Source organism: Rhinoraja longicauda, chromosome 24 (genome assembly GCF_053455715.1).
Source record: "Rhinoraja longicauda isolate Sanriku21f chromosome 24, sRhiLon1.1, whole genome shotgun sequence".
Classification (NCBI taxonomy): domain Eukaryota; kingdom Metazoa; phylum Chordata; class Chondrichthyes; order Rajiformes; family Arhynchobatidae; genus Rhinoraja; species Rhinoraja longicauda.
Genome location: NC_135976.1, coordinates 27,451,856 through 27,478,690, shown reverse-complemented (window position 1 = coordinate 27,478,690; position 26,835 = coordinate 27,451,856). Strand labels below are relative to the sequence as shown.

At 41.7% G+C, this 26,835-nt stretch overlaps 1 protein-coding gene across 9 annotated transcripts; it reads right to left on the bottom strand.

Annotated features, from left to right (window-relative positions):
- Positions 1–1,427: 1,427 nt before the first annotated feature.
- On the bottom strand, positions 1,428–26,476 carry LOC144605510 (GTPase NRas). Of its 9 annotated transcripts, none has more exons than XM_078420871.1 (7): positions 26,310–26,466; positions 22,772–22,900; positions 18,665–18,799; positions 14,775–14,953; positions 12,878–13,037; positions 7,490–7,613; positions 1,428–6,600 (listed from the first exon to the last, which is right to left on the bottom strand). In XM_078420871.1, the coding sequence occupies exons 3-6, from the start codon at positions 18,773–18,775 to the stop codon at positions 7,494–7,496; spliced, it is 570 nt and encodes a 189-aa protein (XP_078276997.1). In that variant the 5' UTR covers positions 18,776–18,799; positions 22,772–22,900; positions 26,310–26,466; the 3' UTR covers positions 1,428–6,600; positions 7,490–7,493. The 9 variants fall into 9 exon arrangements, with proteins under 9 accessions (XP_078276997.1, XP_078277001.1, XP_078277000.1 ...); XM_078420875.1 differs by having other exon boundaries at positions 26,377–26,448; XM_078420874.1 differs by lacking the exon at positions 26,310–26,466 and adding an exon at positions 26,244–26,265.
- Positions 26,477–26,835: the final 359 nt, after the last annotated feature.

Here is a 26,835-nt window from a genome sequence, read left to right as displayed (position 1 = left end):
ACTCAAGAATTGTCTATTTTTTAGCTTTGAAAAACTCCTTTGTTGCTTTAGCAGTATGTTTGGGATCATTGTCTTGCTGTAGAATGAACCGCCAGCCAATGAGTTTTGAGCCATTTGTTTGAACTTGAGAAGATAGGATGTGTCTATAAAGTTCAGAATTCATTATGCGACTACCATCAGTTATATCATCAATGAAGATAAGTGAGCCAGTACCTTCAGCAGCCATACATGCCCAGGCCATAACACCCCTACCACCGTGTTTCAAAGATGAGGTGGTATGCTTTGGATCTTGGGCAGTTCCTTCTCTCCTCCATACTTTGCTCTTGCCATCACTCTGATATAAGTTAATGTTCGTCTCATCTGTTCACAAGACTTTTTTCCAGAATTATGGTTGTTCTTTTAAGTACTTCTTGGCAAACTGTTACCCGGCCATCCTATTTTTGCGGCTAACCAGTGGTTTGCATCTTGCAGTGTAGCCTCTGTATTTCTGTTTGTGAAGTCTTCTGCGGACAGTGTAGTTGACAAATCCACACCTGACTCCTGAAGAGTGTTTCTGATCTGTCAGACAGGTGTTTGGGGATTTTTCTTTATTATAGAGAGAATTCTGTCATCAGCTGTGTAGGTCTTCCTTGGCCTGCCAGTCCCTTTGTGATTAGTAAGCTCTTTCTTCTCAATTATGTTCCACACAGTTGATTTTGGTAAGCCTAAACTGATGTCTCGAACAATTTTATTCTTGTTTCTCAGTCTCATAATGGCTTCTTTGACTTTCATTGGCACAACTTTGGTCCTCATGTTGATAAACAGCAATAAAAGTTTCCAAAGGCGATGGAAAGACTGGAGGAAAGACTAGGTGCTGAGAGATCTCTTATACTTGCATTTGAGGCAATCAAACACACCTGAGCAATTACAAACCCCTGTGAAGCCATGTGTCCAAATATTCTGGTGCCCTGAAATGGGGGGACTATGTATAAACACTGCCTACACGTTTGGGGCAATTTGCAGTGGCCAATTAATTTATCAATCTTCATATCTTTATGATACAGGAGGAAATTGGAACATTGAAAGGAAACTTCAGCAGTTATGGGGAGAATTGTTTAACTCCACACCGACAGCATCAGAGATCAGGATTGAACCTAGGCTGTTGGTGTCGTGAGGCGGCAGCTCTGCTACCTGCGCTACTAAGGTGTCTGCAAGTATTGAAACAAAGCCATGCGTGCCCCTGTAACCCCCTCTGACCAAATTTAAAACTTTACACGCTGGTAATATTGCAGTGTTTATGTTACCATATAACCAGAATTGAATGATTTGAAATCAAAATAGAAATTCATACAAATAAGTTGTCAGTAATGTACTTAAAATGGAAATCTATTGAAATCAAAATTAACATAAGTGCAGACAACCATCATCTACAGAAAAAAAAGTTGTTTTATTGTCTCACTGCATTGAATACATAAAATGGCTCAGGGCGAATGTTCCTGCATTCAGGAGAAACAAATGACCGCGGAGAAATTAAGGGTCACCAGTGCTTTGTTTTTTTGTCCCAGACCTCAGAAAATCCATTAATCTACAGAAAATGTTCATGTTTTAAAATAAACTTATTTACAAAAAATGGTCAACATTGGGGGGGGGGGGGGGGGGATTCATTGCAACGTGTTAAGAAATATACTTTCAGCCAGCTATTTTCACATATTTTCAAACCAGCACTGAGGTTACAAGACACAGGTTGGAGTTAATAAAAAGTGAAAAGATATAGCATTTACATTGTTAAAGGGTACATGATTATTTTCTTTCACTCAGAATATTATCAAATCTGAAAAAAATCCTGAGTGTACAAAAATAAAAAATAAAACAAGATCAGCAACATTTAACTCTTTTATTTGCAATTATTGATTTTTTTTTGAGGGATGGAGCAAAAGCAGGGGAGAATGTTAAAGAATCTCAGAAACACTTAAAAATGTCTTATCTATTCAAAGTTTTTTGTTACAAAATACAAGGTGAATAAAGCAAAATAAATGATGTCCAAAATCTGGATCAGTAATGTGCACAGTAATCCAGATTTTAATGGGGCCCACTTGCTGAACGCTCATATTCAAAGATTTTTGACAATTTACTCGGTCTCTTTACAAAAACACTGATGATTTAGTCTCTCTCAAATTAAAAAAAACTCCATCCAGCCCAAGAGGTGGAATATCTACCATCATTATACATTGTCACACAGGGTCATCCGACAGAGGAGGAAAGTCATTGGTACGTTAGTTTAATAGTTTAACACAAGGAGCGAGATTCATCAACCTGTAAAGTCATACCCAAATAATATTCAATGATCTATCAATGTATCATTGCATCAGGTTGTTAGTGCCAATTTTGAGTATTTTCTCTAACTAATGTAGAAACCAAGATTACAAACCTGCAGACAGGGTTAGGGTTTAGTATGTTTAAGGTTCAGTAAAATGGATTTGAAACAATGTTAGATTCAAAGCGTATACGCCTCCAGAACTGCAATATACATTGCACAATTCCTCACGGTAGTCATTTTGCAGAGTTATAATTCGAGGTACAATTGAAAGCTGCAATGTACACTTTGAGTGTTTCCAAATAAGCAAAAACTTTCTGTAAAAACGAGAGAAATGCTATGTTACAGTCTGTTTATCAGATACATCAATATTTACCCAAATCTCTTAAAATGTACTGAACATGCTCATTTGGTGCAGTGCATCACAGAAATATGTCCTCAACCAAGAAAATCCCAATACAAACTGTGTTCTCATGACATGCTCAGAAGAACTGAGAAAAATGCTCTTCTGTTATGCATAAGTCAAAGAGAGACAGCATCTTTTTTTTGGAAAAGAGCTTTTAGATTGATGGACAATTCCACACCAAAACTGAATAAATGAAAATATTAAAGTAAAAGGAAACTTGTCCAAAGCAAGCCTATTTTATCAAAGTATATTAAACTCTGGCCCAAGTTGGAGATGATTATAAAAAATTGGGAGAATATTTTCCCTCTCTGCAAACTGTACAATGAATCCCTATACAATATGAAAGTAAGGAAAAACTTACAACTTTTCACTTATACTGAGACAAAAGTTAACATTTTTTAAATATATAAAATTTGTTATATGAACTTTGCAATACAAAAAAATAGATTTGAAGAGATGTAATAATGTTAATGGCAGAAAACATCAGCTGTATCTGCATTGGGTGTTTGGTTTTAGCTCCTGCAGACTGAAGCAAAAAAAATGCTGTCTCTCAGAATCTTAATGCAATTGAAATCAATGGTTTTCAATCTATCTGAAGTCACAGCATATGTTTTGGTACATGCTAAACAAAACCTTTGCCACTGTATTCTAATAGTTTAATTACATCAGAACAAGTCATCAGGCTCAAGAGATCAACTTGGACCGCTGAACAAAACTGGAAACGCATCAACATTAAATACAATCACAACCACAATACAATACCACGAAGGTTACAAACAGAAAATTTCAGAATAATTTTCAAGTAAACCTATGCAGTTTAAAAAGCTAATGTATGATTCACTAGCTTCTAGGCAGAGGGCTGCATCACAGAGCGTTTTTAATGGAACTGAATATTTGTACTGTTTTATTCTGGTAAAGGACAGTCAACCTGAAATGGCACCTGTTTCTCTTTCCACAGATACTGCCTGAGCTCAAGTGTTTTCAGTATTTTCTTTTATTTTAGATTTTGTGTATATATGTGGGAGGTTCTGAGCAGATAATGCAGGTCCTTTCAATACGTTGGTGCCTTGATTCTGCATTTGAGTCAAATGACCCCATGAGTAACACCAATTTGGAGTAATAATAGAGAAGCAAACCTAGCCTTCAACTGATCCAATGATTTTTTTTTAAGTGACATTTTTGAAAAGCAGTTAATGAGGATTCTGGGGCATTGGTGGGTCTACAGAATTAGATCTCAAAACAGTCTTGATCTCATTTGATTGGTGAGGTGAACCAACTACTTCAGTTTGCTCTTTGCCATAGAGAGTATGCAATTGTGTTAGTTAATCAATAGTACAATGAATTTGACATCAGAATCTAGTGGTTAATGACTCCAGTTCCAAATTTTAACATGAAATTGGTATTTTTAACATATCACCCGTATGATTAGACAGAATAAATATTGGGGAAAAGATCTGCCCCAATCTGTTCAACAGAAGGCCACAGCAATAAATGTGTGCAACAGTGTACAGAGTTCCTGAATATCCTGAAGCAAGGTGTAGCTCATGGCAGAGAAAGAGACTGGAGATCAAATAAATATTCTCTACATGTATCTGGATGAGGTACCATTTCTAAAGTGAATGGATGGAAAATAAATCAAACTTAAAATCGAAAGAACACAAAAACATAGCTAGGACTGCTAGTAAATCAAACATTATCTTCTTACGCCTATATTAAGACTTAGTATCTTAGGGGGTATTATAATTAAGAGAGAACAAAATGCACGAGCTAAAAATGTAGTCAGGCAATGCAAAATCTAATTAAAGTCTTTGTCAGGTGAAAGGCTAATACAGCAGTTATCAGAATAGGTCATGTTGAAAAACAAGTTTAATTTGCTATTATTTACCCCAACACTAAAAAAAAGCAGAACTAACTGGGAGTTGAATAGCCTACTCCTGTTCCTTTGCTGCCAAGTACAGGTGCCTCTACAGGCTCCAAGCTCCCCAATTTTTAGAGCTTAAACCTGAGCAGGCCTTGCCCAGATCAGCTAACATGTGGAGGCAATGAACACAAGCCTACTAAACAAAGCAAAACCTGCTATAAACTAAAGATCACTAAGCAATGAATATTAAGTTTAACCTAAAAGGAAAATCATCATTTTAAGGTGGGAACTGAAAAACCTGCACTGCATATGCACAGCCTAGTACTGCAGAATAATACACCACTGGATGTCAGAAAAAGCCATCCTCATTACACACCATTGCAGTTTGCTAACAACCTCTTCCCGAATCAAGTGTCAAGCAATCATTCATGGAACTATGAAGGAATTGTTTTGTTTTTTAAATACTAACATGACATTTCATTATACCGATATCTACTCTAAATTATACTGTAATATTTTTTTTGTGATGCTTCCAAGTACTAAAGATGGTTTTCAATTAAACGGTGCTCCCGACCAAGAAGTATTTTACGTCTCAATTTTATGACCATAAACTAATCGAGGAAAAGCTTCGATCTAAAACATGGTTGTTTGTTTTAAAATAGTCCTAAGGATTCCACCCCCCTCCCCAACACACACACCAACACACACACACACACACGTGCGCACACACATGCCAAGGGTTGAAAAGTTACTTTGTGGCTCCTGCTGTGACTGCCTAGTGTTTCCAACAAATTTGTTTTAGATTTCCGGCCATCGTACAATTGTCATTAAACCACATTCCTGGAAGGCTCCACATGGATAATGCTGCTTGGCAATGTAAGAAACAAACTGTGCTGAAAGAATTGATGAAACGCCCCAATGCACAAAACAAGAGAGAAAATAAAGCTCATGTGCCCCTCCCTTTCTTGCCTATTAATGGCCATAGACAACTTCAGCCTTGTACCTTGCAGTGAAAGTGAGCGTTAAAGCTGAAAAAAATATTTGATCCTTTGCAACAAAGCTAATTCGAATAGAGTACAAGTCAAGGTTACCGCAGTCAGAAATTAGTCATAAAAATATTCCAAACTAAAATCAATCCAATTTTTTTTTTAACTTTCAAACAAAATAACTTAAAGAACCACATTGTATTCATTAGGGCCACTGCTGAGCTTTCTATGAATGCCAGTCCATAATTTGCCCAATGCTATGGTTAAGCATGGATATTGCGAGAAGTGAACAAGAAAGCTAATCTGCAATCACCGTATTTAATTCCTAAATCAGGATCGTGGACAAGCAACCTAGCCTCCTTCTGGGCTACAATAATTTAGCAAGGGAGGCAATAAATATAAAGAATACACCCTTCATACCAAGTGTGGTACAACCACTTTGTGACTTTCTTGCACAGGTTAAAATGGTCACATCCATTGGTTTGTTATAGTAGGTAATTGCGGCTACATTTGAACAGTATTAGCCTGAGTGTCCCTTTTAATACTTGGTGTGCCTGCCCACATGAACCATTCTAATCAACTGTCAATGTAGGTCTCAACATACTGATGATATTCTATACTTCCAAGGCAAACAAACAGAACAAAATAAATTTGTCTACACATACAAAATCTGTTGGCCAAAAGTAGGCAATTCTAGTAAGCACAAGGGTTTAAAACAGCAAAAATATTTGTTACAGTAAACAGGCACTTTATATTGAAAAATCAGTTTGCATTCAGACTAGTATTGCTACAGTCTGATCACACATCTGCAACATGACTTTGTTAGTGTACTATAAAAATTACATCCGGTACGTTTAGTGTAATGCACAAAGAGAATGAGCAAACATTGCACCTGTACCTAGTAAACCTATTGTACAATTCAACAGATTTCTTTATATATTTAAAAAAGGGGTCAGGTGGGGTCAATCTCACACCAAGGAATTTTGGTCTTTCTCTTCCATCTTTGCTCAGTTTTTTTGTTATCTTACAAATCATGTAGAAGGCATTCAATAACCTACAGAGGAAACAAAAAAATGTTAAGACTGTCCATAAATATAGCATTTTTATTAATATATGCAACAGAAAATTTAAGACGACAAAAGTGCTGGAGTAACTCAGCAGGTCAGTCAGCATCTCTTTGATAGGTGACTTTACGTGTTGCGACCCTTCTTCAGACAGATCATGGGGGGAGAGAAAGCTAGAGGGGAGAGGCAGGAGATAATGTGGCACCAAAGGTGAGGTTTTTCCAATGGGCAGAAGATTAGGCTAAAAGCCAGAGATAAAAGCAGAAGGCAAGAGACAAGGTTGAAGAAATGTGAATTGCGAAGTTAGAGGGAGGAAATTGGCACGGTGGGGAGAAATAGGTAGGAGCCTAGGTGGGGCAAAAGGGTGGGAGTGGGAGGTTAGTTAAAATTGGAGAATTCAATATTCATACCGTTGGGTTATAAGCTACCCCAGTGGAATATGGGGTGTTATTCCTCAAGTTTGTGTGTGGCCTTACTCTGGCAATGGAGGCAACCCAGGACAGAAAGCCCAGAATGGGAAGGGGAGTTAAAATGGTTAGTAACCGGAAGATCCAGCCAGCCATGACAGACCAAATGCATGTGTTCAATGAAACAGTCGCCGAGTCTACGTTTGGTCTCACCAATGTACAGGCATCTGCATCGGGAACATCTGATGCAGTAGATGAGGTTAGAGGAGGTGCACTTGAACCCCTGTCTCATCTGGAAGGACTGCTGAGTGAATCGTGAATGTTTATATATAATAAATACACTTCCTTCCTCTTTCTTTGCTTCGTATTTGCTTGAGAATTATTCTATAGCTATAGAGAAAGATCTTCTCAGGCAGGATGTTCTACTGCCTTCACTGAACAAGAGCGACAAGTATAAAAAGACATTACCTACCTAATTACATAATGATGCATTTTAACCCCAAGCAACCTTGATTTCTATCGTCTTGACTGTTGAGTTTTATCATTCTGTATTGCCGAATCTCTCGTACCAATGTGTAAAATGCATCTTCAACTCCCTTTAATTCAAAGACAAGATTCTATTAGATTCTGGGTGGAGTAAAGACACATCAATACCAGTCTTTTATCAACATTTTATTCAAAGCAAGAGTATACAAATAGACAGACACTCAGTAGAAAGCATTTAAGGATTCCTTACAACAAATTGATATGAATATCAGGATTATGGCTGCAATGGTCCTTTCAGTCAGTGCTTGACTATTGTTTCTTAAACTGTATAGTTTTTGAACAGTTGTGACAGATCATACTGCTTTTAGTATGTTTTAAAATATAATGTTTATCATATTACAACTTCACCATTGGTATTTATATCCTTTATGTAAAGACTTTCTTGAGGATCTTTCAAATCCGTAGTCAAATCTCATTCCATCAACCGCTTGGTTCAAGAACTTTAGTCACCTTTGACAGTAAAACCCCATCAACTCAACCATTCATTTAAAGTCAGGTGATTTTTTTAAATCAACCAAACAACATTCTACCATTCATAGACACAAAATGCTGGAGTAAACTCAGTGGGACAGGCAGCATCTCTGGAGAGAAAGAATGGGTGTCGTTTCGGGTCGAGACCCTTCTTCAGACTGACATTCTAGCATTCATGACGGTCATCTACAATTAAGACATGCAGCACGTTAAATACACTATTTCAGCTAACATGGTCCGTGCGTACATATCTTAGAATTATGATATCTGTGCTGTCTTCTGGCAGAATTGCTGTTGCAGTTAATTGTCCAGTTGTGTTGGGTTTATTAAATATAGAGCACATTGTACGGACCAAAGCACAAAGAGCAGTTGATAATAAACCTTTCTTCACACCGCCATCCGAGAAAAAATTTGAAGATGAAGAATACATACCAGGCACATGACCCATCGAGCAGCAGTTATCCTAAACATCCTGTACAATCCCTAGACATTGCCTACCTACAGCAGCACTGCAGAAATTCCACTAATAATGCCTCTCCCAAAGCATCAAAATCCATTGGAAAGATAAGTGAACCAACATCAATATTCTTTCCCAGGCCAACATCCAAGCAAAGCAGCCTTAATTACACACTTTTGGCTTCAACGGTCAGGCCATGCAACTTACAAGCCAAACATCAGACTCCCAAAACAGATACTATTCTGTTTTCAGGACAACAGATTACCAGGTAGACAGAGGAAATGATTCAAGGATTACGGGCGGCACAGTGGCGCAATGGGCGGCACAGTGGCGCAATGGGCGACACAATGGTAGAATTGCTGCCTTATAGCGACAGAGACACGGGCTCGATCCTGACTACGAGTGCTGTCTGTACGGAGTTTGAACGTTCTCCCTGTAACCATGTGGATTTACTCCGGGATTCATCCCACACTCCAAAGAGGTACACGTTTGTAGGTTAATCGTAAATTGCCCCTAGTGTGTAGAATAGTGCTGGTCGGCATGGACTCAGTGGGTCGAAGGGGCCTGGTTCGACTCTGTATCTCTAAAGTCTAAAGAAGTCTAAAATCTCAAAGCTTCCTTGAAAAAGTATAGCATCCAACTGACTTGTGGGAATCCCTGGTCTGCGACTGCCTGAAATGGAGGCACTGCATTTGGCAACGTGTCGAATCCATTCATTGGGAGTGCATAAACATTCACTTTAAATGGAGTGCATCAAACACCACCACCCCACCTTGTGCCAGAGTTTCTGAATCCCACACTGGCCTCATCACCTACCTTGGAACTTACAAAATTGTATTTACCAAGGGATTACCAAAGACTAGAACTATGAGAATCTCTCAGAATCCTTTACACCTTGACTAGTTTAGCAGATTTAAATTGGCAATTTACTTTAAATTTTAAATTAACAAAGGACCGAAGGAGAGGCTGATGTAGAAGATTTATTTTCAGTGTTTATAGAAAGTGACTGTGGTAGGATTAAAGGTGCCCTCAATAAATGATCTGCACTATATTATTCAATTTGCTGTACAGGTCATAAATCAAGAACTAAATTCTGTACTGGATCAGTTGATCTCTGCTGAGAGTTTCAGTTCCCCATAATAATGTCTAGCCATGAAGACAAGGAAAAAAAGCTATATTTCGGGAAGAGGTCACCTCTGGTCACTACTCAGAAATCTTATCAGAATAGATAAAACTGAACTAGTGTGAGCAAGTGGAATTCTCTGCCTCAGAAAGCAGTTGAGGCCAATTCCCTGAATGCATTCAAGAGAGAGCTAGATAGAGCTCTTAAGGATAGCGGAGTCAAGGGGTATGGGGAGAAGGCAGGAACGGGGTACTGATTGAGAATGATCAGCCATGATCACATTGAATGGCGGTGCTGGCTTGAAGGGCCGAATGGCCTCCTCCTGCACCTTTTGTCTATTGTCTATAGAACCATATGACAATCAGCCCTTTAACATTAAACACACGCCTAAAGTGTGTTCTACCCATTGAGCAGTTCTGCAAGTTACTGTGCAGACCAGCATTTATTTCCCACCTTTTAACACCCCATGAACTGAATGATTTGATGCAGCATTTCAGAGAACTGCTAAGAGCCAAACACATTGCTACATGCCTGGAATCACATGTAGGCTAGACTGGTTAAGGACAACAGACTAAAAAAAATATTAAACAAAGCAGGTCATTATAACAAACTATTAGATTTGTGGTAATCATTTTTGAGGTGTCGACTCCTTGAAATTCCCGATTATACATTTAACTGAATTTACATTTCCTACTGTCTTCATGGTCGTTGAAGATCTCTGGATTGGGAGGTCAAATCTCTGAATCACAAAGCCAGTCACAATATTGCTAGTACAAGGTCAACAGGAGCTAACAGGAGGAAAAAAACTGGAGGAGGGAAAATCAAACAACATCTTATGTGGGGTGCAGGAGTTTACAAACTGCCAGAGAAGTATCAGTTTGCAGTTTATAAACATCTACTAAAGTGACATTCCAGGCATGTACAGACTTATCCTATGTACAGAATAATCAAGGCTGCTCAAGCAGGTTAGTTCAGTAATAAACTGGTTATGGGAAGTATCTGGTGTAGAACCTAATGATCGAGAAACTTTTAAAATATATTTAAGTGTAAGATTTTGGCGGTTTTCAACTTAGAAACAAGTAAGGAATAGTACCAGAAGGTAGGTAAGAAATTACAGCTTTGAAATCTTGAGGAAAAAGTATGTTTAAAGGGAGACTGGAGTCGTTTCTGACTTTCCAACACAAAGGCAGGTGAGCAGCTAAAAGTAATTGACCACAATTTTAAAGCACTTTGATTTGATAGATTTTACGTGATAGAGCTGCTAATAATTCAAGTGACATCTTTTACCCGTAAATATAAAACATTTGACTTAGTAATATTTACATGTAAAATAGCACCTTATATATACTCAGCGCTGAAAGCACAAATTGGACTTAAATCTCAATTAAAAATGTTCCACCTCCTTTCTGCTAAAACCACAGGCTTTTGCTGAGGTAGTGTCACACATGCAGGTTATGTGGTAACCAAATGCGTATTCTTCTAACAGTAGAGTCAGCATTATCTTTAGAGAATGTTGCAGTCAAGCCAATCGTGTTCTAACAAATATCCACATAGTCATGTTCTAACAAGGTCACTGAAGAGCAATTGGGAAAACAGCAGCGAGTGATTCTCACGAGCCCATGAACAACAAAGTCAATCACTGAGCCCCAAATGTTAACGTACTGATAACTCAGCACAGACCAGAAAGGAAACCTTCACATGCGTGCTCCTGCAGAGCCAGGGTTTAACGCCGGATAATGCAGAACACACACCTTCGTGCAATGATTACTGAAGATTTGATTGAAGTAATTGAACAATAAATTCTGACGGTCAATTACAAATCTGAGGAATTGAAATGTGCCCATTTTGCCTGATGTTCCCATAAATAGTAAGTCAGTTTTGAGTTATAGTTCATAAGTTAGAGGAGCAGAATTAGGCCATTCGGACCATCATGTCTACTCCGCCATTCAATCATGTCTGATCCATCTTTCCCTCTCAATCCCATTCTCCTGCCTTCTACCCATAAGTCCTGACACCCTGGCTAATCGAGAATCAATTGGCATAATATCAGTCAGAAAGATTTACTTCTAAACAAGTTTTAAATGATCTTGCAATTGCAACTACATGTGCCAACATGACGAGAGCGTCTGGGAGTCTCCCATTGTGGTTAAAACTTACTGTGTCAATTTTCTTTCACCTGAAGCACAACTTTTGAAAGAACATATAATTGTGAATGTTACATTAACACTAAACGGACTAGGAACAAAACTGAATTAGATTAGTTTAAATTAGAGATACAGCACGGAAACAGGCCCTTCGGCCCATACACTGGGGACAATGTACATTTATAGCACGCCAATTAACGTACAAACCTGTACGCCTTTGGAGTGTGGGAGGAAACCGAAGATCCCGGAGAAAACCCTTGTGGTCACGGGGTGAATGTACAAACAACGCACAAGCATCAAACCAGGGTCTCTGGCACTGTAAGGCAGCAACTCTACTGCTGAGCCACCATGCTGCCAGCGGTACAATTGTTGTTGTAAATTTATTTAAATCTACCTTTTCCCCAAAACTAGGATGGACTATGATGGAATCTTCCTCCCGAAGATAATTGATTCACAGAAACATACAGGGCAGGAATCACCCACTCAGTCCACTGTGTTCTGTCTGTTCAAAGATCATTATTTTGGTTATTTCCCATTTCTCAATCTGCAGCCTTGTAGATTATGTCTCTCACACTCATCCAGATATCTTAAAAACACATTCAGGGTTTCTGGCTTCACCACTCTTTGAGCCCCTCTACTCTTTGGGTGATTTTTTTCCCCCTTTAAACTTCCCTCTACTCTTCCCATTAATTAGCTTAAATCTATATTTCCTTCTTATCGACCTCTGCTCAGGAAAAAAATTTCTTACCTGTTGCTCCCACCCAAGCCTCTTGTTTTTACATGGACTCAACTCAAATTTCCCTTAGCCTCCTTTATTCCAGAGAAAATCATCCCATTTTATTGCGTTTCTCACAACTATAATTATCCAGCCCTGGCAACATCCTCAAACTTTGCATTTTTTGAGAGATATATTCATCTTCTACAATAATGATCAAACCTAATGAACAGTGAGGATGTATTTACGTGTAGAAAGGAACTGCAGATGGTGGTACGTACCGAAGATAGACACAAAGTGTTGGAGTGACTCATGATTTCATTTACTTTTTTAATCCTCAGCCAATAATGACATACTACCTTAAACTACCTAATCAAACTACCTTACCCTCCCACTGAGCTTACCTGTCTTGTTTTTGCAGAGGTCTCTATGAAAGGTATTCCATAACTCCTAGCCAGTTCCTGGGCTTGTTTTGTATCCACAGTCCGTGAAGGTAAATCACATTTGTTTCCCACTAAGACCATGGGGACATCTTCAGAATCCTTTACTCTTTTAATTTGTTCTCTAAATGAACAATAAATTAAATGTCATTATATATTTACGTTACAAAACCAAATGCAAGCAATTCAAAAGGTGACAAGAAACAATTGCTAACTTTGATTAGGCAGTAAAAAAACAATGGGGCACAAAAACTGATGGTGCATTCTGTTTTATTGCTTGTGTATTGTATAAGTATTAGGCAACAATTATAAAAATGAATGAAATTACACAATTCTTTAAAATAATTTAACGCTGTTTACAATTAAGTTGGACAATAGTGAAATTGGTGCTTTTTCACATTTGATGTTAAAACTCCATTTATCATTTTCTAAATTTATTCCCATGTACATTGGTCATCAAACTTTGAATGTTCTCAAACACTTGTGCTCGGTCTGTCAAGGCCAGCTGGATCTCCTGGTTGCTAAACATTTTAAGCCCCCTTCCATACTGACGTTTCTGTCCTGGGCCTCCTCCATTGCCAGAGTGAGGCTGCACACAAACTGGAACAGCATCCCATATGCTGCTTGAATAGCTTACAACCCAAAGTTATGAACAGCAAATTCTCCAATTTTAGGTAACTAACTTACAAACGGGTGCTGTCTGTACCGAGTTTGTACATTCTACCCATGAACGCGTGGGTTTTCTCCGAGATCTTCTGTTTCCTCCCACACTCCAAAGACATACAGGTTTATAGGTTAATTGGCTTGGTATAAATGTAAATTGTCTCTAGTGTGTGTAGGATAGTGTTAATGTGCAGGGGATGCTGGTCGGAGCGGACTCGGTGGGCCGAAGGGCCTGTTTCTGCACTTTATTTCTAAACTAAACTCTCATCTTTCACCTCTTTTAGAATAGGTAGTCATTCAGGCCAGATGTTGATTGGTTTCAAGTTGCAGTTTCTTCAGCATTATTTCCATACAAAGTTTCTCACCCCTACAAGCTCCCCTCTTCCTTCTATTACTGGTATAATCAAAGTCTTCTATATTTAAGGCAGATACGAAACATGCACTATTTCCTTTATCTTTATTTCTCTGATCAGAACTACTGTTCTTATTCTCTTTTTACATGGTGCAAGACGCTCTTACCAATTTCTATCTTATTTACAAGTTTACTCTTATCTTTACGTGGTAATTTGTGGTCCATCTTTGACGGTTTTCAAAAGTACCCCAATTCTCACACATCCCTTTATCTCCGCAATTTAATACTTAACCCTACTTTGGTTAATCAATTTTCCTTTTATTTTTCAAAATCAAGTATTTTCATTGATAATTATGAAACAATATTTGCCACATTATAAAACTACATTTTCCAATTTACCATTATACTTCTACAATTGTGTTCAAGACTATATAGCTTTAGTCTGCAGTATGCCACTCTTCAAATAAAATTCTACTTCCACTGAATACTACATAAGACACCCAAAATAGTTTTTTCTCTGGTTGTTTCCAAAACATATTTCTGAAGTCTTTTCCGAAGTCTGTGTAGGTTATTTACCGGAATTATTTGTCAGACAAAATATCTCCACTTATTTGAATGCAACTGAACTTTGAACAATACCCTAACTAGCTCATTTAAAATTATGTTAACCTAATATTTCTCATATTACTTTCAAAAATAAAATGCACATATGGGGAGGCAGGTTTTCAAAAGCATTGATCTCCAACATCTGAATTTCAGGGGTCATGGTAGAGGAACCAAAAGTCTTAAACTTCAATTCATTTTCAAAAGTAACTAAGTTGTATAGAGAATATTTTTAACACCCACCTGTACAAGTGAACATCTGCAAATGATTTATGATTGTTTATGGCAAAGACGCAGAGGAACCCTTCTCCTGTCCTCATGTACTGATCTCTCATAGCACTATACTCTTCTTGACCAGCTGTATCCAGAATGTCTAATAAACATGTTTCACCATCAATCACTACCTGCTTCCTGTAGGAGTCCTGAAGAGAGACACAGAATATTAATTCATTTTCAATTATAGTTTAGCAATCATTTTACACCACAAGCATGAAATCACTCTAGAAATGTCTATGCATTTATTCCAATACAATACTTCTGCACATTTGTAATGGAATAAGCAGAAGGATATTAAGACAGAGAGCACAAAAATAAGCAAACAACAACCCATAAAATTCTTTTGTGGCCACAGTATCAAGCAATGACAATTTAGTGAACAGATCCCACCAAAAAAGGAACAGTGATTAAAAAGGAAAGTGCAGAAAAGATAGAGAAACCACATTAAAAAGGAAACAGTCTGGAAAAAGCTAATATAAAATAAAATAAAAAACTGCAAATGTTGGAAATCTGGAAAATAAACAGAAGATGCGGGGAAAACACAGCAAACCCGAGAGGACCTTTGGTAAGATAAACAGTGGTGGCTGATCTGTTGAGTGTTTAGAGCATTTGGTGCTTTTATTAATGAAAATTGATGCTCAAAATTCATCTAAAACGGAAAGAAAATATTGAAGACTCAGTAGATCAGACAGGGATGAGAAATAGTTAATTTTTCAGATATTTTAAAGGCCTGCAAGGACATGCCCAGCAACTACAATTTCACCTCCTTAGAAACCATAATGTAAGAATAAAATTAATTGGCACTTGGAGAAGCTCGAGTTAATGATGACAGCCAGTATAAAGTTTTGAAAGCCTAATTGCTTTTAATTAAATGGTTTATTTTTACAATAATGTACAGGGAAGCTGATGAAGGGAATGCGGCAGAGGTCACCAATGTGGATTTTCAAAAGGCATTTGAAGTCCCAAAGTAAAGACTGGTTAGCACAATTGTGGGCAGTGGAACAAAATGACCAATGCCAGCATGAATAACAAATTTGGCTAAAGATGACAGCAGACACATAGAACGTGGTTTGTTTTCAGACAGGAAAATAATATACAATAGTATCCCCAGGTTCGGAGCTAGGACCACTGCTCATATATATTAAAAACAGATATTGAGGCTCTATAAGGCGCTGGTCAGGCCACCTTTGGAGTACCGTGAGCAAATTTGGGCCCCGTATCTGAGGAAGGATGTGCTGGCTCTGGAGGGGATCCAGAGGAGGTTAACAAGAATGATTCCAGGAACCATATGATGAACACATGACAGCACTGGGCCTCTACTCGCTGGAGTTTAGAAGGTTAAGGGGGGACCTCATTGAAACGTACAAAATAATGAAAGGAATAGAGTGGATGTGGAAAGGATGTTTCCACTGGTGGGAGAGTCTAGGACCAGAGGTCATAGCCTCAGAATTAAAGGGCACTCTATTAGAAAGGAGATGAGGAGGAACTTTTTTCGCCAGAGAGTAGTTCATCTGTGGAACTCATTGCCACAGAGGGCTGTGGAGGCCAAGTCTGGATATTTTTAAGGCAGAGAAAGACTGATTCTTGAATAGAACGGGTGTCAAGGGTTATGAGAAGGCAGGAAAATTAGATTAAGAAGCAGAGATCAGCCATGATTGAATGGCGGAGTAGACTCGATGGGCCGAATGGCCTACTTCTACTCCTATAACTTGCGAACTTATGAAAAATTCAAAATTTGCAGTGAATTGGCAAATTAAATTTAATACAGGATGGTGCAAATTGATACATTTAGGTAGAAAGATAGAGTTAATACAGATTAGGTATCATATTTCCAACAGGTATATAAGAGAAGGCCTGGAATATTTGCAGTCTTTGAATGTGGCAAAACATCTTAAGTGTATATTTAGTAAGTCATTTGGAATATTAGGCTTGTAGGTACGATAACAGAATACAAAAGCAGTGATTTTGCTCATTTATTATATTTTTAAAGTAACAATTATGCCTCAAATTATTGCCAATTCAGGCCACTACATTCTAGGAAGAATACAAAGATCCTATAGAGCGTGTAAAAAAGATTTACTAGCATGGTTATGGATGAAAGATTTCAGCTACAAGATTAAACTGAAGTTGGATTGTTCTTGTAGAAAAGGAAGTGGATAAGAGTTTTGATACAGCTGTACAAGATCTTGTCAGGGTTAAATAGGATCAAGGGAAGCTACTCCCACAACATGTAGTTCAAGGGCTGGGGAAATAATTTTAAAGTGATGGGTAGGAAATACAATGAACATTATTAAATAGAGTAGTGACTATCCATAACTGTTTTTTCTCATATTTAATCAGGACTTTTAAAAGAATTGGAGAGGGACTTGAAGGAAAATAATTTTCAGGGTGAGAGACAGGGAAATTGGACTAACATATGCTCTGCAAAAAGCTGGTATGAACTTGATATGCTGAATAACCATCAACTGAGTCACAGCAATTCAGTGATTTAAAAGTTCTGAATCACTGAGTATTGCCAGTGCTTTCTCTTTTTACGTCACACATCCAGCATTTTTCTTCTACGTTAATAAGAGGCCCCAGACAATCCATATTGAAGTTTTGAAGTAGAAGCACTCATTTTCCCAAGTTCTTTGGAAGCAGTAATTATACTATGTACCAGAGAGTGGAGAATGTTACTTATCTGCTCTGAAAGAAGGTAATAGTGGAGAGCAGGCAAATTGCTTGCCAATTAGCATTGGCTTTCATTAAAGATTGGTATCAAGAGGTTTATAGAATATTCCATTACAAAAGACAAGGAAACATTTAACAAATACATGAACCAATGAAAGGCAGATCCCATTTGTCAATTTTATCATTCTTTAAGGAATTATCAAACAAATGGGCAAAATAAATTCAGTTAGAATATAATCTGATTTGAAGATTAAAGCCCATTTTAATAATGGTGTCAAATGCGGCTCGACAAAAGTTAAAATGTTGCGGATTCCAATTCTGCCCCAGGGATTTAAGCACTATATCTAGACTTGCAGTTATTGCAGTAATAATGGAAGAGTTCTGAACTGAGAGAAATGCAATAATTTAGGTAACATATCACATTGAAGCCTGAAAGGAAATTGCATGGCTTCATTCTAGGAGCGGGACTGTTATTCATAATATTCTGGCCTGTCTTTAAACCCCCCTTAATAGATTGCAATTGTGGGACTTGCAATCTAGAAAGTGGCCTGCGTGTTTTCAACATTTCAACAGTGCTAAATTTCAGAATTACTTAATTGGCTGGAAAGTATTTTAAGGCCCTGAAGTTGCAGCAGGTATTATAAAATTGCTACTTCCTCCTTGTTGCGATGGTTGAAAGATGGAAACTTTCATTTTTCAGAGCTTCGTTTTTTGTATCTTCACAAGATGTTGTAGCTAAGCCTTATAGTAATAAAAGAAACAGCTCCTCACCCTTTGTACATTTTAAATAGCCACCCTATACCTATTTGAGGAGATTGAGTTCATAAATATGAAAGACCACTTTGCTGACAGTTCTACACAAGCATCCAAGGTTAGATATGAACCCCAAATCTTTTATAACTGCGAGTTCCCAGCCAAGGTTTAAATAAGAAAAGGAACAACCAGGTTTATACAGAAGAGTTTGAATAAAATGCATTGAAGAATAGGTATCCAATTTGGCCACAGGTGGGGTAACTTCTGTTTAGGAGATCAATAACAGAAAGTGTTTTGGAAAAGTTCAGTGATGTTACCTGGTTCTTTTTGACTACAGGAAAGAAAACACTATTATTCCAAACACAAATAAAACTCTGTCAAAGTGACTTTAAGAACCTATCCTCTGTCGAAAGCACAGGTCTGTGCTCACTTACCTCTATCGTTGGATCATATTCATCCACAAAGTGGTTCTGAATCAACTGGATCGTTAAGGCACTCTTTCCCACACCACCAGCTCCTACCACGACAAGTTTGTATTCCGTCATTTCCTGCTTCCCTTTACAGTTAATCTGAAAGCGGTAAAAGGTGGGAATATTAATCGGATTTATCCACACAATTTTAAAAGGCTGTAATGGTGGACTTGTGACACTTGGAAAACCATTAAGAATAGCAATCATAAATTTTCTCTCCAAAACTTGACTGCAACCTGGAGAGTATCCAAGCAATGTGAAATGACAAACCTGTTACTCTAGATCAGTGCCGAGAGAAATTTATAAAATAGTAAGAGCGAAGTTACTAAACTGTGCCTGCCAAATTACCACCGTTTCAGCTGACTCAATCATCAAAGTAATAAGTGCTGGTGGAGGAATTAAGCAATACTCATTCACAGGTGAAAACAAAGTGCTGGAGTAAACAGCACATTTCTATTCCAAATTTGCAACGTCTGTATTTTATTTTCAAGCGATGGCTAGTCTTGACTTTTTTCCAATGTGAGCAAGAGCTGAATTCCAGAGGTTAAGTGAGTGCAACAACCCTCAAAGGCCGCACTCGACTAAGCTAGATTTCGAAGAACTTTGGTACTGAATTCAACGAGACACTAAATTAGGTGGTATTACAGACAGTGATTAATGTTATCACTGATCAGCTGAACAAGTGGAAGTTTAATTCAGATAAGTGCAAGGTGTTGCATTTTGGGATCCAACCAGGGTATGACTTTCAGTCGAGCCCTGGGCAGTAGAGCAGAACAGAGATGTGCAAGTATAAGATTACATTTTCTGAACTTGCAACACTTACATAGGGTGGTGAAGAGGGCTTTTGGCACACTGGCCTTTTATAGTAGGGGGACTGAGTACATAAATTGGAATATTTCTTTGGATTGTTACAAGACGTTATCGAGGCTCCACTTGGAGTATTGTGATTAGTTTTGGTTACATTGTCATAAGAAAGATGCCATTAAGCTGGAAAAAATGTCATACAAAATTACAAGAATGTTGCCAGGACATAAGGAACTGAGTGATAGGGAGAGGTTGAGCAGGCTAGGACTTAATTCCTTGGTGCATAGGAGACAATCTCATTGAGGTGTATAAAATTGTGAGGGGCATAGATAGTGCAGCTTCCCCCCCCCCCCCCCCCAGGGTTGAGGAATCAAGATTCAGTGGGTAAAGGTATAAATTGGGAATGAAAAGATTTAATAGGAACCCGAGGGGTTTTCACACAAGAGGGTAGAATGAATATGGAACAAGCTGCTGAACGAAGTGGTTCAATGACATTTAAGTCATTTAGGCAGGTACACAAGGGTTAAAAGGATATGGGTCAAACATGGGCATATGGACTTGCTTAGATGGGCATCTGTATCAACATGGACAAGTTGGACCTAGTACTATTTAATAAGCATGGTACTGTTTAATGATCATCACAATATTAAACGTGCCAAATTGATTCAACCCTCCACCAATGAAGTAGACAACCAAGGGATAAAGAAGAACGAACTCTGCACTTTCCTACTCTTTGGCAGAAGAATACTTTTACAGAGTCCAGATGACAATGTTAATCATTAACATCTGATATCACGCTTATCCCTTATTCTTCTTTCCTCACAACCAGCTATAAATTTGATTTTTTTTAAAAAAGCAAAACAATGGGATGTGCACATCAACATGAGATAAAGAGCTTAGAGTGAAAAGGCTATACAAAATAATGGCTCTGCCAATATAAAATTATATAATGATTAAGTTTTGATTGCTAATATTTTGAGTGATGGATGCTTTTCAAGTTACCAATTAAAATATCTTGATTAAATCATAGCAGAATGTTTTTAAAATGTTTGACACCTCATTTGCTCTGTTGTAATGCTTCTCTAAAGTTTATCAAATATCAGCAACACAAAAACACCTTATGTTTCAATGGGCACGTGTAACAATAGTGTACACTCTGCTGACGATGTAGCGGTAACATCTTCAAATCAAACCATTCATTATCCTATCAAATACCCAGTAGATTTCATACAAACTAAATATTACACAGAGGAGTACAGCCCAGGAACAGGCCATTCAGCTGATGATACAGTGCCAACATAATGCCAAATTAAACTAATCCCTTTAACCTGCACATGATCCACATCACACCATTCCTTGCATGTTCAACTTCCTTTCTAAATGGATCTTAAACATCACTATATCTGCTTCCACTGCCCTTGGCAGTACATTTCAGGCACCTATCTATCACTCTCACAGTAAAAATCTTGTACCACACATCTCCTTTAAACATTCCCCCTCTCACCTTAGAACCATGTTCTGTAGTATTTGATATTTTCATTGGGGAAAAGGTTCTGACTGTGCACCATATTGATACTTAGTTTAGTTCAGTGATGTGATACAGCGAGGAAACAGACCCTTCAGCCCCCCAAGTCCACGCCGACCAGCGAGCACCACACACTAGCACTATCCTACACACTAGGGACCATTTCCAATTTGACCAAGCCAAGTAACCTACTAGCCTGTATGTCTTTAGAGTGTGGGAGGAAAACTGGAGCACCCAGAGAAAGCCAATACAGGTCAGGGGGAGAACGTACAAACTCCATACAGACAGCACCTGTAGTCAGGATCAAACCCGGGTCTCTGGCGCTGAAAGGAAGCAACTCCACGGCTGCACCACCGTGTTGCCAGGCTTCTTATAATTATCTATACTTCTTTCAACATTCCCTTCAGCCTCAAAGACTTCAGAGAAAACAATCCAAGTTTGTCAAACCTATTGTCCAATCATAGCCACTAAATCCAGGCAGCGTCTTGGTAAAGTTGCAAGCAACGTGCACTATGAGCACACCAATAAATGACCATCTACAATAAGGGAGAGTTCAATCACTTGTCCTTAACATAGAATGACGTCACCAAATCCCCGACCATCCTGTGGATCATCAGTGACCAGAAACTCAACTGATGTCACCAGAGAAAGCTGGGGTTACAAGCACGGAAGTGGCACATCTGACAATCAATTGACATTTCACAATCTACAAGGCATAGAGCAGTAAGGCAGAGATTAAGCTGGTATTCTGCCTATTTGCCTCAATGAGAACAATTCAACCAACACTCTTCAAAAAGCTTTTATACCACCCAGAGCAAAGCCACCCACCCAAGCATTCACTCTCTCCACTGCCAGTGTCAACTACAAAATGCACTGCAATTACCCTACTCGGACACCACCACCAAAACCTGTTACTTTTATGACCAAGAGGGGCAAGAGAATATCACCTTCAGGTTCTCCTGCAAGTCTCAAACTTCCAAATTCAGAAAAATATTATTTCTCCATCGTTTTTACATCTAAATTCTGGAACTTCCTAACAGATTATTAAGTATCAAAACTAAAAATACAAGTGGCACATTAGTTTAATCAGCAGATTAGAAACCTGGTGGTCAAGACTAACAACCTGGAATCGCAAGTTCAGAATGGAATTAATTTAGAACAGAACATTTTGGTGATGATGATCATGAAACTACCAGAAAATCATTACAAATCCAGTTGGTTCATTACTTCTTCATTCAGGGGAGAAAAGCTGGTGTCCTTACCCATTGGGTTCTTTCTTCTGCCTACCCTGATCACTTCAACACCTCACACCCCCACCCATGCCTTTCATTGCAGCACTCCTTACTGTCACCCGTATAACTCTGTGCCCTCCAGTTCCTGCCTTCATTTAGCAAAACAAAAAGTGCTGGTGGAACTTAGCGGGTCAGGCAACATCTGGGGAGGGAATGACAGACAACGTTTTGGGTCGGGGCCCTTCTTCAGTCTAAATAAATATCTGCATAAATACCCTCAATTATAGAAATATATTTGTGTGCTGAAAGCAGTTCAGGGAAGACTTACTAACTAGGATGGGAGAATTGGCTTGGAAGGAAAGGGTTCATATCATATCATATCTATACAGCCGGAAACAGGCCTTTTCGGCCCTCCAAGTCCGTGCCGCCCAGCGATCCCCGTACACTAACACTATCCTACACCCACTAGGGACAATTTTTACATTTTACCCAGCCAATTAACCTACATACCTGTACGTCTTTGGAGGTTCACCCAGCAGGTTCACAGGCTCGTATCTAATGAAGTTTGGACGAGAGTGAGAGGTGACAATTGAAGGGTCCTGCTGGGTGGGGTGGATAATCAGAAGACAATGTTTCCTCCTGTGAGAGAATGCAAAACAAGAGATCACCTTTTGGAAATTATGGGGTTGCTCATTTGGAAGTGACGAGGCAAAGTTTACACTAAAAATGTCTACGGTATTTGGGACTATATTTCCAATGGGTGGAAGCAGAGCCTATGAATATATTTAATACAAAGATAGATTTGAATATTTTTATGCAAAAGTAGATAATTTTTTGATAAGCAAAAGTGAAATGTTCCCCCAGTCACAGGAACAGGGAACTATGGTGACACTCAAAACATCATATTAATAGGTGGAGCAGGCTCGAAGGCCTGCTCCTAAGGTACATGATCAAACAATACCTCAGCCTCCTCAAATCCACATCCTCCATCTGTCAGCAATCTTTCCCACCCCACTTGCTTCCTTCCACCCAGACTACCATTGCGCTCTCCCCATGAATTACCAACCTTTGCATCCCCTCAACACCCCCTCCCTCCCCCACTCTCCCTTCCACTGTTCTCACCGCACGTCTTCGTTCCAAACAACCACCCACCCCTTGCCCTCCCTCTTCCTCATACACCCCCTCCTTCATCCCCCTTTCCATCCCTCCCCTTCTCCTCTTGCCCCATGATGAACCCTCTATCTTTGCCTGCCTTTGCCTCACTCCATCGCTTGGTCTATCTTTGGCTGCTTGTTTTACCACCTCCTTACCATTCATTTGGTGCCCACCATTGCTCTCCCCCTTCAATTGTCTCTCTATCACTCTCCCAAGTCCACCCCTCTCCTTCCTGGTCATATCCCATGCTCTTCCCTTAGCAGCCCTCCCTCCTTCCCATGGCCCCCTTCATCATTTGTCCTATCTTCCCATTTCCTCACCCCTCCCACTCTCTGCATTCCCCTGCCCACAATCCTCCATACTCCTAATCTTGCTCCACTTATTCCACTCCTATGCTAACATTCCTCTATATCCATTCTCCCTTCCCTACCCCCCATTAATTCCCACTCCAATCACCTCACTGTTCACCCCCATCCATTGCCCCTCCCTAGCACCCCCTCCCATCCTGCCTGATCCCCACCTCTCCCAACTCCCTTTCTTTCCTTCCTCCCTCCAATCATCCTTTCCCATCCGAGCCCATCGCCAACATCCCCTCCATTACTCTCCCCATCGAGATCCACCCATCCACATCTCCTGCTTTTACCCTATCCAACCCCTCTTCCCTTGCCCTTCCCTCCTGCATTCCTCTTTTGCTCCTTCACGTGCACTCCCCTCATAAACCTTTTACTCCCTTGCAAAGTCCATTGTCCTCTCCTAGTTCTCTTGCCTTCCACTTACTTTACCACTCCTCTCCTTCCACTTGTCCTCTCGTCCTCCCTCCCACATCCTTGTCCTCTCCTCTCTACCACTCTCCTACCCAAATAATTTCACAACCCCTCTCCCTTCCACCCACCCTCACTTCTCTCGCTCCCACCCATAACTCCTCCTCCCTCCTCTCACCCCCCCTCCCCTCATGCCCTCACTACCCTTCCCATCTTAACACCCCCTCCATCCCTCCTGTTCCTTCCACTTTCAACTTCCTCCCTCCCCTCCCGTTCTTACACGTGCCCTCATCCCCTCCCTCATACTCCCACTGCCCTTGCCATCCTCGTTCCCACCTTTCACCTCCCCACTCACTCTCCCTCCCCTTTCCTCTAATACCCCTTCTGTTCCCCTATCCTCCACACCCACTCCTCCCCTAACCTCAACTTTCCCGCACTCTCCCTCCTATCCTCTTCCCTCCTCCCCATTCCTCTCCAGCCATCCTAGCTCCCTACCCCGACACCCACCTTCACTCCCTTTCCCCACCCACCCTCCCTCACTCACTGCCTCCTGACTGGCCCTCACACCCCCACCCCTCCACACTCCCATGCACCCATTTCCCTCACCCCACCCTCCCCGCTGCCGACAACCCTCCTCACCCCTCCCCACCACACTCCCCACACCCCTCATTCCACCCGTCTCCGCTAAAACTCTCTTACCGCTCTCCAACCACTCCCATCTCCCACTCTTCTCCCATGCATCCCTGCCTCTCCCCATCCCTTTTTCCTCACCTCACCCTCCCTCTTCTCCCCATTCTCCTCCCCACGCCCTTCTCCCCTCCCACAAACCCTCCCTCCACGCCCACTTCCTCACAACTCACCCTCCTTTCCCCCCACATCCTACCCTCTCCCCAACCACTCACAACTCCCTCCACTCACTCACCACCTCCCACCGTACCCGCAACGTGTCCCCCCTGCACTGTCTCCTCACCCACCCCCATTCCCCTCACCCGCACCGCCCTTCCTCACCCTCTCCCCACCTCCCCACGCTACCTCCCCCACACCCTCTTCTCCTTCCCACACCACTCCCCTCACCCTCTCCCCTCATCATTACTGCCCTCCCTCACTTTCTCCCCACCACCCTCCTTCCCCCACACCCCCCCTCCGCACCCCACTCCCCTTCACCCTTATCGCCCTTCCTCACCCCACTCCCCCCCACCGACTCCCCCCATACCCCATCCCCACCCCCTCACACCCCTTCCACACCCTTTCCCCTCATCATTACTGCCCTCCCTCACCCTCTCCCCCCACACCTCCCCATACCCACCCTCCCCACCCCCCTTCCCCCACACCCTCTCGCTCTCCCCCCTACCCCTCCTTCCTCACCCCACTCCACCGACTCCCCCATACCCTATCCCCACCCCACTCCCCTCACACCCTCCCTCCTCACCCCACTCCCCCATACCCCACCCCCCACACTTACCGCCCTTCCACACCCTCTCCCCTCATCAATACTGCCCTCCCTCTCCCCCACACCTCCCCATACCCACCCTCTCCCCCCACCCCTCCTTCCTCACCCCACTCCCTCCCACCGACTCCCCCATACCCTATCCCCACCCCCTCACTCTTACCGCCCTTCCTCACGCTCTCCCCATACCCCAAAAACCTCCTCTCCCCACCCCTCACGCCTACCCCCCTTTCCTCACACCGTCCCCTCTCACTCTCTCCCCTCACCCTCACTCCACACCGTCTCCCCTCACTCTCTCCCCTCACCCCATCCCCCCTCACTCCCCTCCCCCTCTCACCGCTTCTCCTTCGGCCCCGGCAGCGGCAGCGCTGGCTGTCCGAGCGCTTCTGAGCATGCGCGCTGCCCCCGCCCCGCCCCGCCCGCTAACGGCCGCGCTCGCGCTCGCTCCCCTCCCCAAAGCGCGCGCTCCCCGTCCTGTGACACTCCTCCCCCCCTCCACCCCCGTGTGTCCTCGTGCCCGCGCCCCCCCCCCGATGTGTCACGTGCCCGCGCCCCCCCCCCCCGGTGTGTCACGTGTCCGCGACCCCCCCCCCCCCGCCCCTGCCAACCGAACACAAACCTGCCTCTCAGTCAGGACGGGCGGCCACACACGGTTGCCCCTCCCCACACACCAAGCCCTCCTTACCCGGGCACCGCGCGCACCTCAGGCTCGTCCCTCCCCCGCCAGCTTGTCGCTCCGTGTAAATATTCACCTCACCCACTCTCTCCGGGTGGAGGAACCTTTGTTTTTTTTTTGTAATGTCACAGGCAGAAGGCCAAGCCGCCGGGCGGCGCGCAGGCGCAGTGGCTGCCAACGGCCGCGGGGGGTTTGCGTCGCCGGGCACGTGGGCGGCGCGGTGACGTCAGCGCGCGGCGCGGCTATAAATAGCCGGTATAAAAGCAGCAGCAAGCGCGCCGGCTGGCAGTCGGTGGCGGGGAGGCGGGACAGAGCGGCTGGAGGAGCAACCACCACCCCCCTCCACATATACACCCCCCCCCCACCCCCCCACATACACACCACACACATACACCACACACACCTACACCACACACACCAACCCCCCCCCCCCCCCCACACACATCCCCCCACCCACACAGCCCCCACACACCCCACCAGGATGGGGGGAGGAGAGGGTGCTGCACCAATGCAGGAGAGGATTGGGCGCACCAGG